General features: G+C 36.5%; 1 protein-coding gene across 4 annotated transcripts in view; it reads left to right on the forward strand.

The window, feature by feature from the left end:
• The window catches only part of PRIM2 (DNA primase subunit 2), a 357,586-nt gene that overhangs the window by 68,974 nt on the left and 276,526 nt on the right, over window positions 1-12,086 (forward strand). For all 4 annotated transcript variants that reach the window (XM_069070685.1, XM_069070686.1, XM_069070687.1 and 1 more), the window contains exon 7: window positions 1,932-2,069. In XM_069070685.1, coding sequence (XP_068926786.1) covers window positions 1,932-2,069 — 138 coding nt within the window. The remainder of the gene's footprint in view (window positions 1-1,931; window positions 2,070-12,086) is intronic.

Consider the following 12,086-nt stretch of genomic DNA (forward strand, 5'->3'; position numbering starts at 1 on the left):
TCTTCTCTTCTCTTCTCTTCTCTTCTCTTCTCTTCTCTTCTCTTCTCCCTTCTCCTTTCAACTTTCCCTTCCTTTTCCACTTACCTTTCCCTCCATTCCTTTTTCCCTTCCCTTTCTCCTTCCTTTCCCTCTTCCCTCCCCTCCCCCTTCCTTTCCCTCTTTGCTCTCCTTACCTCCCCACCCCTCCTTTCCCTTCCCTTTCTTCTCATATGACCTTTACTGAGAATTATCAGAGGATGCAGAAATTAAGGATATGTGTTACAAAGGTGTATCCAGTAATTGGATCCAGCCTTTAATAAAATTGTATCCAAGGGTCAATAGACTGTCTTTTTTGTCTTTCTTTGTCCAGTGTCTTTCTTTGCCTCCTAAGCAAAGCTTATTGCAAATCTAAATAAAAGCTTGCCATGTAAATTAAGGGTCTTAAGGGTCAGCAGAGCACTAATCCTCTAGATTACTTTTATCACTGAAAGCTAGTTGTTGCCTGAGCCCAAAGGTTGATTAAGCAGTTGTCAAAACAAGATGAATTAGAAAGGCATCTAGGTGGTGCAGTGGATCTAGCCCTGGGCCTGGAGTCAGGAAGACTCATCTTCCTGAGTTCAAATTTGACCTCAGATACTCACCAGCTGTGTGACCTTGGACAAGTCACCCAACCCTGTTTGCCTCAATTTCCTCATCTGTAAAATGAACTGGCAAAGTACATGGCAAACCACTTCAGCACCTTTGTCACAAAAAACCCAAATGAGGTCACGAAGAGTTAGACCTGACTGAAACAACTGAACAACAATATAAATTAGGGATAATTTTTGAATTTTTTATCTCTGTCCCATTTTATGATTTTTTACAGTTTTTAGCTTGGCAAGGTAATGTAAGGAAAAAAGCTTAGACGTAGGGTCAAGCCACTTAGTTATGTGATGTTCAGCAAGTTATTTCAGCTCTTTCTGAGCATTACCTTCATCATCTGTAAAATGGGAATTTATACCTTTGGGAAGAGATTATGGGAAGAGCAGGTGAGATAATGTCTATGAAAGTGATAAAAAAGTAAAGTTCTATTAATATAAAGCATTATGATGATAATTGGACTTACGATTATTTTTGTTATCAAGAAGCTGAGTTGCCTATGTGACATAGACATAGAGTTAGTCTTGATGTAGAAAGACCTACCTCTGATATAGAAAGGCTTTATTGCTATGGGCAAATAAGTCACTTAACTTCCAAGTGTCCTAGGTAACTCTCTATGAACTGGAAGTGCATTGACATTCTGACTCTCTAGAGGGAGAATCCTTAGCATTAACGGAATCATAAGTCATTGCTAAAATCACATGTTGGGGACTTTCTTCCTATCTTTTCCAATAAATAATTGTCACGATTATTATGGAACAGAAGTAAGACCTTTACTTTCTTTGCCCCATTCCTAAAGACTTGCAAACATGGAACAGCTAGGTGGTACAATAGGTAGAGAGCTAGGACTGGAGTGAGAAAGACTTGTGTTAAAATCTGGCCTCAGGCATTTACTAGCTGTGTGACCCTGGGCAAGTCACTTAACCTCTGTGTACCTCAGTTTCCTCCTCTATAAACTAGGGATAGTAATAGAACCTACCTCTCAAGTTGTGAAGATCCAATGAGATAATAATTGTAAAGAGCTTAGCACATTGCCTGGAACATCCTAAGCACTATATAAATGCGTGCTATTTTATTTAATATAGTTAAATGATTTCATATGGTTTATTTGTATTACTCCTTCCCCATCCCACTCCATTTTCCCATTTTATGCAGTATGAATTTACCCTTTTTCTTTTTCTTCTGGGTTTGTTGTGATGGATGTTACTTCTTAAAGGAAGCACTGTATAAACGTGAGCTTTATTTAGGGTTAGCACATATGAAAACTGAGCTTGTTACACAATAACCTGCTTTTCCTGGCTTTCTACTTCCAGGTTCCTTTTGCTGATGCTTTGGATTTATTCCGAGGAAGGAAAGTCTATTTGGAGCATGGCTTTGCGTTTGTGCCACATCAAGATATCGTGTCAATCATCTTGAATGACTTTAGAGCCAAGTTGTCCAAAGCTTTGGCAGTAAGTACATTGCTTGATTTTTTTTTCAGAGCTAATAACCTTGTCTCATCTCCTCTCTGTGATTCCTATTCTTTTTCATTCTTGAATTTAACATAGATAGTACTGCAATTTGGTAATTTAGGAAAACTTAGCTGATGATGACTAGCCTATGTGGATGGTGCTTAAAAAGAATGAACAAATGAGTTGAATAACCTTATACCAATTGTGAGGATAAATGTAAAGAGCTCAGGAGCATATTTTATCCTTTGTAGAAAAAATAGAGGCTGCTGTCTATTAGAAAGATTTTCATAGTTTTTCTAGTAAGAAATAAAATGCATCTCATTGAATTTGTAGCCTGGTAGGTTCCTGATGTTTCCCTTTTTTTTTTTTCTTTAAAGCTATAGGTACAGATAGAAAACGAAAAATTGAGATAAATTCTTTTAAAAAAAAAATATCAGTTGAAATTTTGCTAATTTCAAAATCCTTGTGTCTTTGCCAAACTGATTTTGTTTTCCCTAATAGAAGAGGTTTAGATTAATTTGCAAATGTTCTCCTGCCACAGAATTAAGAGTTATGTATATATCTTTTTGTACTTTGGGTTGTACAGCATTTTAAAAATATATCTCAGATTTTAAGCTAAACTTGATAGTAAGCCTGGCAGACTATATGAGTGTGGAAGAAAGAGAAAATGTACTGTGTAAAGTGATAAATGAATCCACTAAGGCTTGCCGTTCTGTCATAGATATGTGTATAGGAGGTGCCAGGCATACCTTGATATAAAAAATTGTGATTTTGTTTCTCATTTTGAAAGTTGTTTCATTAAATTTTAGTTTCTGTAGTTTGAGGAATAAAAATAATGTCCTCCATAGTTGAGTATTCAGTAAATGTTCTCCTTAAACTAAAGAAAACTCCCTAAAGTTGTAACTTAATGAAAGAAGGTATGACTGTGAGTGTGTTGTGTGTGTGTGGGAGAACTGTGAGTTTCAGGTGACCTGGTTCTCCTGTCTGGTTTTAAGTCTTTTAGTTGTTAAAGCTTTCATCCCAAGCAGTGATCTCTGCTCTCCTCTGTTTTAACTACTTCACTCCTCAGAGAGGTTAAGCAGTCAGTGAATGTAGAAGTGCCCATTGGGTACCAGGGGTACAGAGAAAACTTAGACAAGGACCTTGATCTCAAGTAGTTTTCATTCTATAACTTAAGCATATGATAAGTACAGAAGGCTAATGAGAATGAATGATGGTACCAGTGTTATGCTTGTGATGGTTTTGAATTGAATCTCAACTACTTAGCACAGTGCCTGGCACATAGTAGGTGCTTAATAAATACTTATTCCCTCCCTCCTTCCCTCCCTCCCTCCCTTCCTTCCTTCCTTCCTTCCTTCCTTCCTTCCTTCCTTCCTTCCTCCCTCCCTCCCTCCCTTCCTCCCTCCCTCCCTTCTTTCCTCCTCCTTTCCTCCCTCCCTCCTCCTTTCCTCCCTCCTCCCCTCCCTCCCTTCTTCTCTCTCTCTCCTTCTGTATTTCTTTGTAGTTCCTTTTCTTAGCCTGAAGGACAGTATATATTGTGATCTATCTTAAAGTCTTTCGCACTGAGTGTTTTACCCTGATCTTTGATAGAGTACTCACTATGATCTTGTTCTGCCAGTTTGTAGCTGAAGTCAAAGAGAATTCCTTTTATTTATTGGAAAAATGAGTGTATGTTGATGCTGTCACAAATAATACAAGGAAAATTGGAGGTAGCTGCATTAAACAAATATGATAAGTAAGATTTTTTGAAAGGTTCAAATTAAAACAATTGCTGAAGGTACAATTCTTTAAGTGGTAGCTGTTTAAAAATATATACAGTTGTGTAATGACCTTGTCTTTATTCTGTAGGTTAATTGTGTGTACTATTTCCAGTTCTATTGTTATTGTAGAGAACACTCGAATGGTCCTATTTTTAAAAATAAAATTATGATTTATTTTCGAAGAGGCACATACTCTTTTATCTTTCTTTTTCATCCCATACCAAAAATTAAAGAAAAACAATACCATGTGAAAAAGCATTTATTTCTTGACTCTTTAGTGTTACTTATAGAATTTTGATTGAGTTGCACCATAGTTTGTAGTACTCAGAATATTAATTGCAGGTTCTTTTCTTTATTTTCATTAGAATTTTAAGTTGCTTTATTAGCACTTATTGATTACATTTAAACAGGTTTCACTTTGCAGTTTTCATTTCAACCCAAGTCCTGGTAAAACTAATCAGAATTGGCTGTGAAAAACGATTCTGTCATTTTTCTGAGCATTTTTGATCTGGCTACTTTTGATTTTACAACTTCTCATCTAGTCCAAATCACAAATAAATTAAGAATGAACTAATACCTTTTCTTATAAAACTAATGGTGTACAGATTTACTTAAAACTATTAATAGACTCATATTTATTGTTTGTAGAGGAAGTTCCCTTGGCATGGTTGCTGCATTGTAATGCTGCAAACTGTAGGATTATATAATTATGTTAAACAAAGTACTATTTGTAAATGATGTACATGGTGTTGGAGTAAAGGATTGAGTTATTTTTGTATCTGCTACTTTTCCTGTGACAAGAGGTGGGAAGAGACAGGAATTAGAAAGAAAAAAATAGCTTTTTTCTTCATTGACGTCTATTTGCATAGGACATGATGCTTATGGTAGATATTTTGACAACTTACTTGTTATAATATTTATTATATGTATTTTTATATTTGATAGTGGTAGGATGAAATCCTTACAAAAATATCCAGCTCTCATATTTTATCAGTATTGGCACATGGTTTTGTTGTGGTCATATTTTTTTAGTTAGCAAAATTGAATGAAATTTTTGTAAAATTTGTAAAATCTGTGAAGTACATAGGATGACTCATATACAAAATATAAGAAAAAGTTAGCATAGCCATCTGCATGCTGTTTTATGGACACTGATAAAGTCTTTGGAAAGACAGGATAATCATATAAAAATGAAATACTTGAACAAACAAAGTGGCTTTGTAAAAAGTATAAATAGGAGGGAAATGGAAAGAAATTAAATAAAATGCTTGCAAGCCAGACGTTCTGCCAATTTCAGTACTTGGATGACCTGTGATTTCATATTTATTTTTTATGTATTTTGTGACTAAATATTTATGTACGTGGTTCATCCGTTGATAAAATAGAAGTTTCTGCAGGGCAAGAGTTATTCCATTTTTTTTTTATATTCCCATCATAATTCTTGGCACATATTAGTCTCTAAATAAAATACTTATTTAATTGCCTTCATATGAGTGTTGATCAAAACCAATCCATACTTTCTTATACTGTGAGATTCTTTCCTAGGTTCTTCCATCAATTTCTCTAGAGTGTATCTGCTCAATCCATTGGAATATTTCTCTTAGGTTTTTTATTATTTAATGGTTACCAGTGTAACACTCAGACTGCCAATGTATTTTCATTCACTCCTAAAATATAGTTACCACCACCACATTTTCTCAATTAAATTTTTTTTTTTCTTTTTGGAAGGCAATTGGGGTTAAGTAACTTGCCCAAGGTCACACGGCTAGGATTTTCTTTTTTTTTGTGTGTGTTAAGTGTCTGAGGCTGGATCCGAACTCAGGTCCTCCTGACTTTGGGGCCGGCACTCTACTCACTGCGCCACCTAGTCACCCCTAATTTTTTTTCTTGATAAAATTTTTAGGGATGTGTAGGTGGCACAGTGAGTAAGAGGCCAGCCCTGGAGTTGGCAGGACCTGGGATCGGTTCCAGCCTTAGATACTTAACACCCACCAAAAAAAAACTGGCCATGTAACCTTGGGCAAGTTACTTAACCCCAATTGCTTTAGAAAAAAATTTTTTTTAGTTAACATTTTTTCTTAATGATTTTATCTTAGTTTTTCCATTTACTACCTTTGTGACCAGAGGTAAGTCACCTAACTTCTCTCGTGTAAAATGAGGAGGTTATATGTGTGTGTGTGTATATATATATATATATTTTTTTTTTTTTTCTTTTTTGGGAGGTCAATTGCCTAAGGTCACACGGCTAGTTTTTGTGTTAAGTGTCTGAGGCTGGATTTGAACTCAGGTGCTGCTGACTCCAGGATCGGTGGTCTACTCACTGTGGCACCTAGCTGCCCCAATGAGGAGGTCATGGGAGAAATCATAGATTTAGAGCCATCAGAAGTCACCTAGTCCAACCCTCTCATTTTGCAAAATCATTCAGGTACTAAGCGCCAAAGATAGGATTTGATATGAGCTCCTCTGACTCCAGAGCCAGTGCCTTTTCCATTGTATCATGTTGTTTCCCACTGCCAAAGGTCATGTAGGTAGCATTGCCAGTATTCAAACACAGGTTCTCTGACTTCAAATGTTATCTTCTCATCATAGCACACTGCTTCCTCTGAGCTCTTAGTTATGGTGGTGAGGGAGAAATGACTATGTTACTCTCTTAACTACTGCCTAAGATAATCCTAAAGACAGGCCAAGACCAGAATTTGATTGAGGGAGCAGATCCCCTAAGGCTTTTGAGGCTCACTTGGAGATGAAGAAGGCTCTGCCTAGGGCTTATAGTGCCCAGTTTTTTTTTTTTGTACCCATGTGGGAGATTCAGGAAGCAATATCTTTCCTCAGTTTCAGGAATAGAGAATGCTGAAATTTTACATTGAGGCACAATAGGGAGAGAATATATATCCTGGGATTCATCTCTATTCATCTTGTGCCATTTTTGCCCTTGACAATGAAGTTTTTGAGAAAGAAATCTCTTTGGAATTCATACTCTGTCAAAAAAGGTGCATCCTGTTTTTTTTACTGAAAGTAGGATAAGAAATTGACTTACATTGCAGCTAAAGAGATTTAGATTAGCTGAAGGGGGATTCTTAAATGATGGAAGCAGAGTATATTAGAAGTAATTCTGTACAGAAACAATACTGTTGAAAGAATATTGCACCAAAAAAATTAATAGCTTTTGTTTTTACATCACCTCTATTTCTTAACATGTCCTTTCTTCCTCACTAAAGGAAGAAATTAAAAGGGAGAAAAATCAATTCACAGCAAACCTAACATGTGAACTGAGTTTGATATATGTGTTCCACATATGTAGTTTCCTACCTCTTCAAAGAAGGGAATGGGCTGCATTTTCTTTTGAGAACATTGAATTTCAATTCAAAAGACATGGGTTCACATCCTGGCATTGTTATTTGCTACCTCTGTGACCTTGGGCAAGCCATCTTGGCCCCTTTTTCTTCATCTGCAAAATGAAGAAATCCTTCCTTGTTCTCATATTTTGTGGAACCTTCTGTGGAATATTCTGAGGTTGAGTTCTTTGCCTTCCACAGCCTTATTAGGCAGGGGAGAAGGAGGGAATTGGGAATTAGATGAACAACAGGGAACCAAAAAGCAGAGAAAGAGTTTCACTTAAAAAACTTAGGGATTTTCAAGAAGTAAGGAACTTTGTTAGTATAAATTTTGTAGACCAATAAAAGTTTGCTCCACATTAATGCTTGGGAAAAACAGTGCTATAATTTTTCCCAAGGTGTGTTATTCCAAGGTTTCTATGACTATTACAGTAATTTATCAGAATTAAGTTTTCTGTATGGAGTTAAGAGTAGTGATGGCTGGAGAATTATTATCGTTATTATTATTTTTTGCTGGAATAAGGCTTTGAAGATGTGCTTTGGACAAATAAGCAGACTGGGTTAAGTAGATAGATGATCATTAGGAATTAAAAAATGTTTTCAGTTAACAAAAATCTACCTTGTCTCCCTCTCACCTTCTGCCCCTTCCCTGCTGTTGGAAAAAGAAAGACAATACCTTTGTAACAAATATGCATAGTCAAACAAAACTAATTTCTACATTTGCCATGTCCATCATTTGTCTCAGTCTCTACTCCAAGTCCTCCGTGTCAAGAGGTAATTGCATGTTTCATAATGGGACCTCTGGAATTGTGGTTGGTCATTGAATTGACCATGATTCTTAAGTCTTTCAGTTATTTTTTAAAAATGGTTTCAGTATTGTATAAATTGTTCTTTTGGCCCTACTCATTTCACTCTGCATGATTTCATACAGATCTTCCCAAGTTTCTCCAAAACTGTCCCCTTCATCATTTCTTGTGGCACCATAGTATTCCATTATGTTCATATGACATATTTTCATCTATTCCCCAATTGATGGACACTCCTTAGATTCCAGTTCTTTAACATGACAACAAGCTGTTGTAAATATTTTTGTATAGAAACCATTGGCAATTTAAATTGTCAAGTTCGAAAAAATATTGACAAGTAAGAAAAAGCTAAGGGAAAGGAATTGCTTTTTAAAACAGTTTCATAGTTTGACCGGACAGTTCCTGAAACACAATCTGATCTTTTGATGGAGAATGATTTACTTTTTACCAAATTTAAGGTTTTGAAAAGCTCCCATTAAGTTAGTGTGAAGGCAATTGAAATATGAGTTATCAATGGAAGATGCCTTAAGTGTCTTATAATATGACTGTATCCTAAGCCTTTTCAGCCTTTTGAAAACACAGATTTTCTCACCTCACACCGAGTAGATTAGTTTTGCATTCTGTCTATGAGGTCTTTCATGAGAAAAGACCGAGGTAAAAAACTTTGTTCAAAGAGAGCCCTTTAAGAAAATTTAGTTGATGTTTGTAGTTTTCCCATTTAGATACAGAGAAGAGGATGAGAAGTTTCCAAGGAGATAATTGACAGATGAATAAGCTACTGTTTCTTAAAATCATCGCAGAGAGAAAGGATTTCCTTTTTCTCTTTTTAAGAACAGCAGTCAAGTCTGTGGTTGAACAAGTATTTGTTGCTTTGGATAAAAATATGCCATGTAGGCACTCGATCAAGTTATCTCATTTCCAAAGAGCACTGGATCTCCTTTTAAAAAATCCCTTATCCTCTTCAGAAGCTGCGTGTTGTGTGGTTTTTCTAAGCTGTGGTAAAAGAAAAATTGATGTTTTAAAATTGTTACTGTAGGATTATGTATAAATTCTTTGGTCTCACTAGTCACTTTCTTGGGGCTGGGATGGATTTTCTCAGGAATACAGCTCTATGAGAGATTAATTTATTCAGGGTTATTGGAAATGAGTTGATATAGATAAGGCAGTGCTACTCATGCCAGTAGGCAATAAAATTGATAATTTACTCTGAATTTTTCAAGTTTCGCATGAACTAATCAAGTAACACTTTACAAATGTTAAATAAAGCAAATTGTTAAATTGCCTACATATGCTTGGTAACTATATGAATGAATCCCTTTGTTCTTGTACTGTTATGTACTAGGAAAAAACCCAGAATGTTATAACTGAAAGCACCACATGAGTAAAGAGTATTTTTACTTTTGGAAAACATTGACAGATAGCATTAATTTAGTCTCCATTGAATTGGAATTCATGGATGCATGGCATTCATGATGAGGGGTACATCAAGATTGATCTTGGCATTCCTTGTTGGAGAAAATTTTTTGGAAACAAATTTGTAACATGTATATGTGTGTATATATATACACACACATATACATACACAAAATATATATAGATATGTATAATACTATACATTGTTTAAATTACATAAATATCTTTGTTAGTTATATAACACTTTAAGGTTTGTATAGAACTTTATATACATTATCTCATTTGCTCTTAACCACAACTCTGGGAAGCATATGATTTCTCACATTTTACAGATGAGGAAATTGAGGCTTAAGAGAGGTTAAGTGACTTGCCAAGGGTCACACAGCTGGTAAGTGTCTAAGGCAGGATTTGAACCCATGTTTTCTTGACTTCCAGGGTTCTTTCAACTAAAGTACCATATAATGTTAATGAAGTTGTGAATGAAATGATTACCTTCTAAAGGAAACCCATCTAGGAATAATTCATTTATAATACATTCAGAAAAGTGATATACTAGTCGTAATCATTCTTACCTGTCCATTAAAATAAATTTACTAGACATTACTATTTATGTATTTGTTTTTGTTGGCCTTGAACCATTATTTCATCAGTGTAAGGAACTTCTGGGAGTGCATGCTCCCTCTACTAATGCAGATCTGCAGCTCTTTGTAACTTACAGTATTGGAGGGCTGACGGAGATCCTGAAAGTTAAATGACTTGCTCTTAATAAGTGGCAGAAGCAGGATTTGAATTCAGATCTTCCTGACTCTGAAGCCAGCCTTTTGTACTTTCCACTGTACTAATGTAGCATGAAAGTAGTCCTTGTGTAAAAGAGATCCACTTGATTTCCGAAGTTATCATACTTCTTGCTCAATCCCCAACCCAAATGATTGGGAAAATTCTGCTATCCATGGACCTTGGTTTCATATCGGGAAAGAATTGACTCCCCTTTTGTACACACACAGATTTTGATGTAACAATAGATTTTACTAGACTAATAACCATGAGAGATATTATATCAAGTCTGCCTTTTTTCTTACCTCTCCTTAAAATACGTAGCTAGATCCAAAAGAATCCTTATTAGGAAAGTTCCATCATCTGACAGTATCATTACCCTCTTCAGGAAACTTCAATGGCTCCCATTACCTTTAGGATAAAATACAGACTCTTTGTTTTGTCATTTAAAGCTCTTCACAGTCTGACTTCAACCTGTCTTTCCTCTCATGCATTCATCATCTCAGCAAAAAGCATACTTGGAGTTCCCTATGTACAAAATTCTTATCTCCTACCTTTTTACCTTTCCACAGGCTACTGTCCCCCATGCCTAGGATGATTTCTTTTCTGACCTCTTCCTCTTGGAATTTCTTATCTTCCTTTGTGGATTAATTCAAATTCTGCCTCCTTCAAACGATCTTTATACCCCCAGTTATTATTGCCTCCCCCTGCCAAAATCTCAGTGTGATTCTTATACATCTTAAAATTGAATTTTGTATGTATCCTGTAACTGTGTATCCTTCCAGGAGAATAGAAGCCCCTTGAGGACAAGGACTGTCTCATTTTTTTTTGTATTTGTATTGCTAGCCCCTAGCAGAGTGACTGGCAAATAGTTTCTTGCACATAGTAGGCACTTAAAAAAATGCATGTTTATTATTGAAACAGGAATGAGAGAAGAGGAAAAATGAAGCCCTTATGAACTACTGGGTTTGAATCATGAAGTATCATAATGTCCTAAGCTTCTTACTGTCTCTCCCTATTTCTCCTCCCTCCCCTACCCCACAGTCCCAGTCCCTTAGTTTCCTACATTACTTTTCTTCCTGGAGAAGGGTAGAAGAATCATTCAACCACATGGGATTGTGATACACATCGTATCCTGTCCCTTCCATCATGCTTTTTCTGCTGTTGCTGCTGCCTACTGGAAGTTGGAGAGTTCATTTTGCTGATATCCCTGAGGTCATTGCTACCATTTCTTTCAGGGCTCTTTTCATTTCTGCTGTTCTTCCTAAGGTGTCTTGTTACCTCCCTTTCTGCTTTGCTACTACAGATGTTGATTATGTCAGAATGACTAATTGAGGCACGGTATCTACCTGAATAGAGCAAATGGAGGCACAGTTTAAGTGAAAACCCAGAGGCATTTATTGAGCGAGTACAACATACATGCAGGGAAGCAGTAGATCTAGCTTCTGCTGCTCTTCTGGAGGTCTCTGTGGCCACCCTTCTACTAATGTTCTACCTGCTAATCACTACCCTATTGCTGGAATACACTGCCCAAAGCTGTCATCTGTTGCTGCTGTCCCTGGTAGCCAGGCCTCTGCCACTGAAGGAATCGCCTCAGGCCCTTTCCTGATTTTTTAGGATGGATGCTGGATGTTGGGAGGTATTATCAACTTGGGGCTTTAAGGGCGTATCTCTTGGTCTGGCCCCTGTAATAATGCACATACCTCTAAGCAAGCTGGAAGTTGCTTCTTTCCCTCTATTCTCAGTTGTCATAGACCATAGAATTTAGAGCTAGAAGGGACCTTATGAATCATACAGGCTAGCCCTTCGATTTTATTTATTTATTTTTTAAAAGCAGTTGGGGTTAAGTAACTTGCTCAAGGTTACACGGCCAGTTATTTTGTGTGGGTGCCAAGTATCTGAGGCCGGCACCGATCCCAGGTCTCCCGA

This window comes from Petaurus breviceps, unplaced genomic scaffold (assembly GCF_028583685.1).
Source record: "Petaurus breviceps papuanus isolate PSGF00001 unplaced genomic scaffold, PetGlider_PUasm1.0 90822, whole genome shotgun sequence".
Taxonomy (NCBI): Eukaryota; Metazoa; Chordata; class Mammalia; order Diprotodontia; family Petauridae; genus Petaurus; species Petaurus breviceps.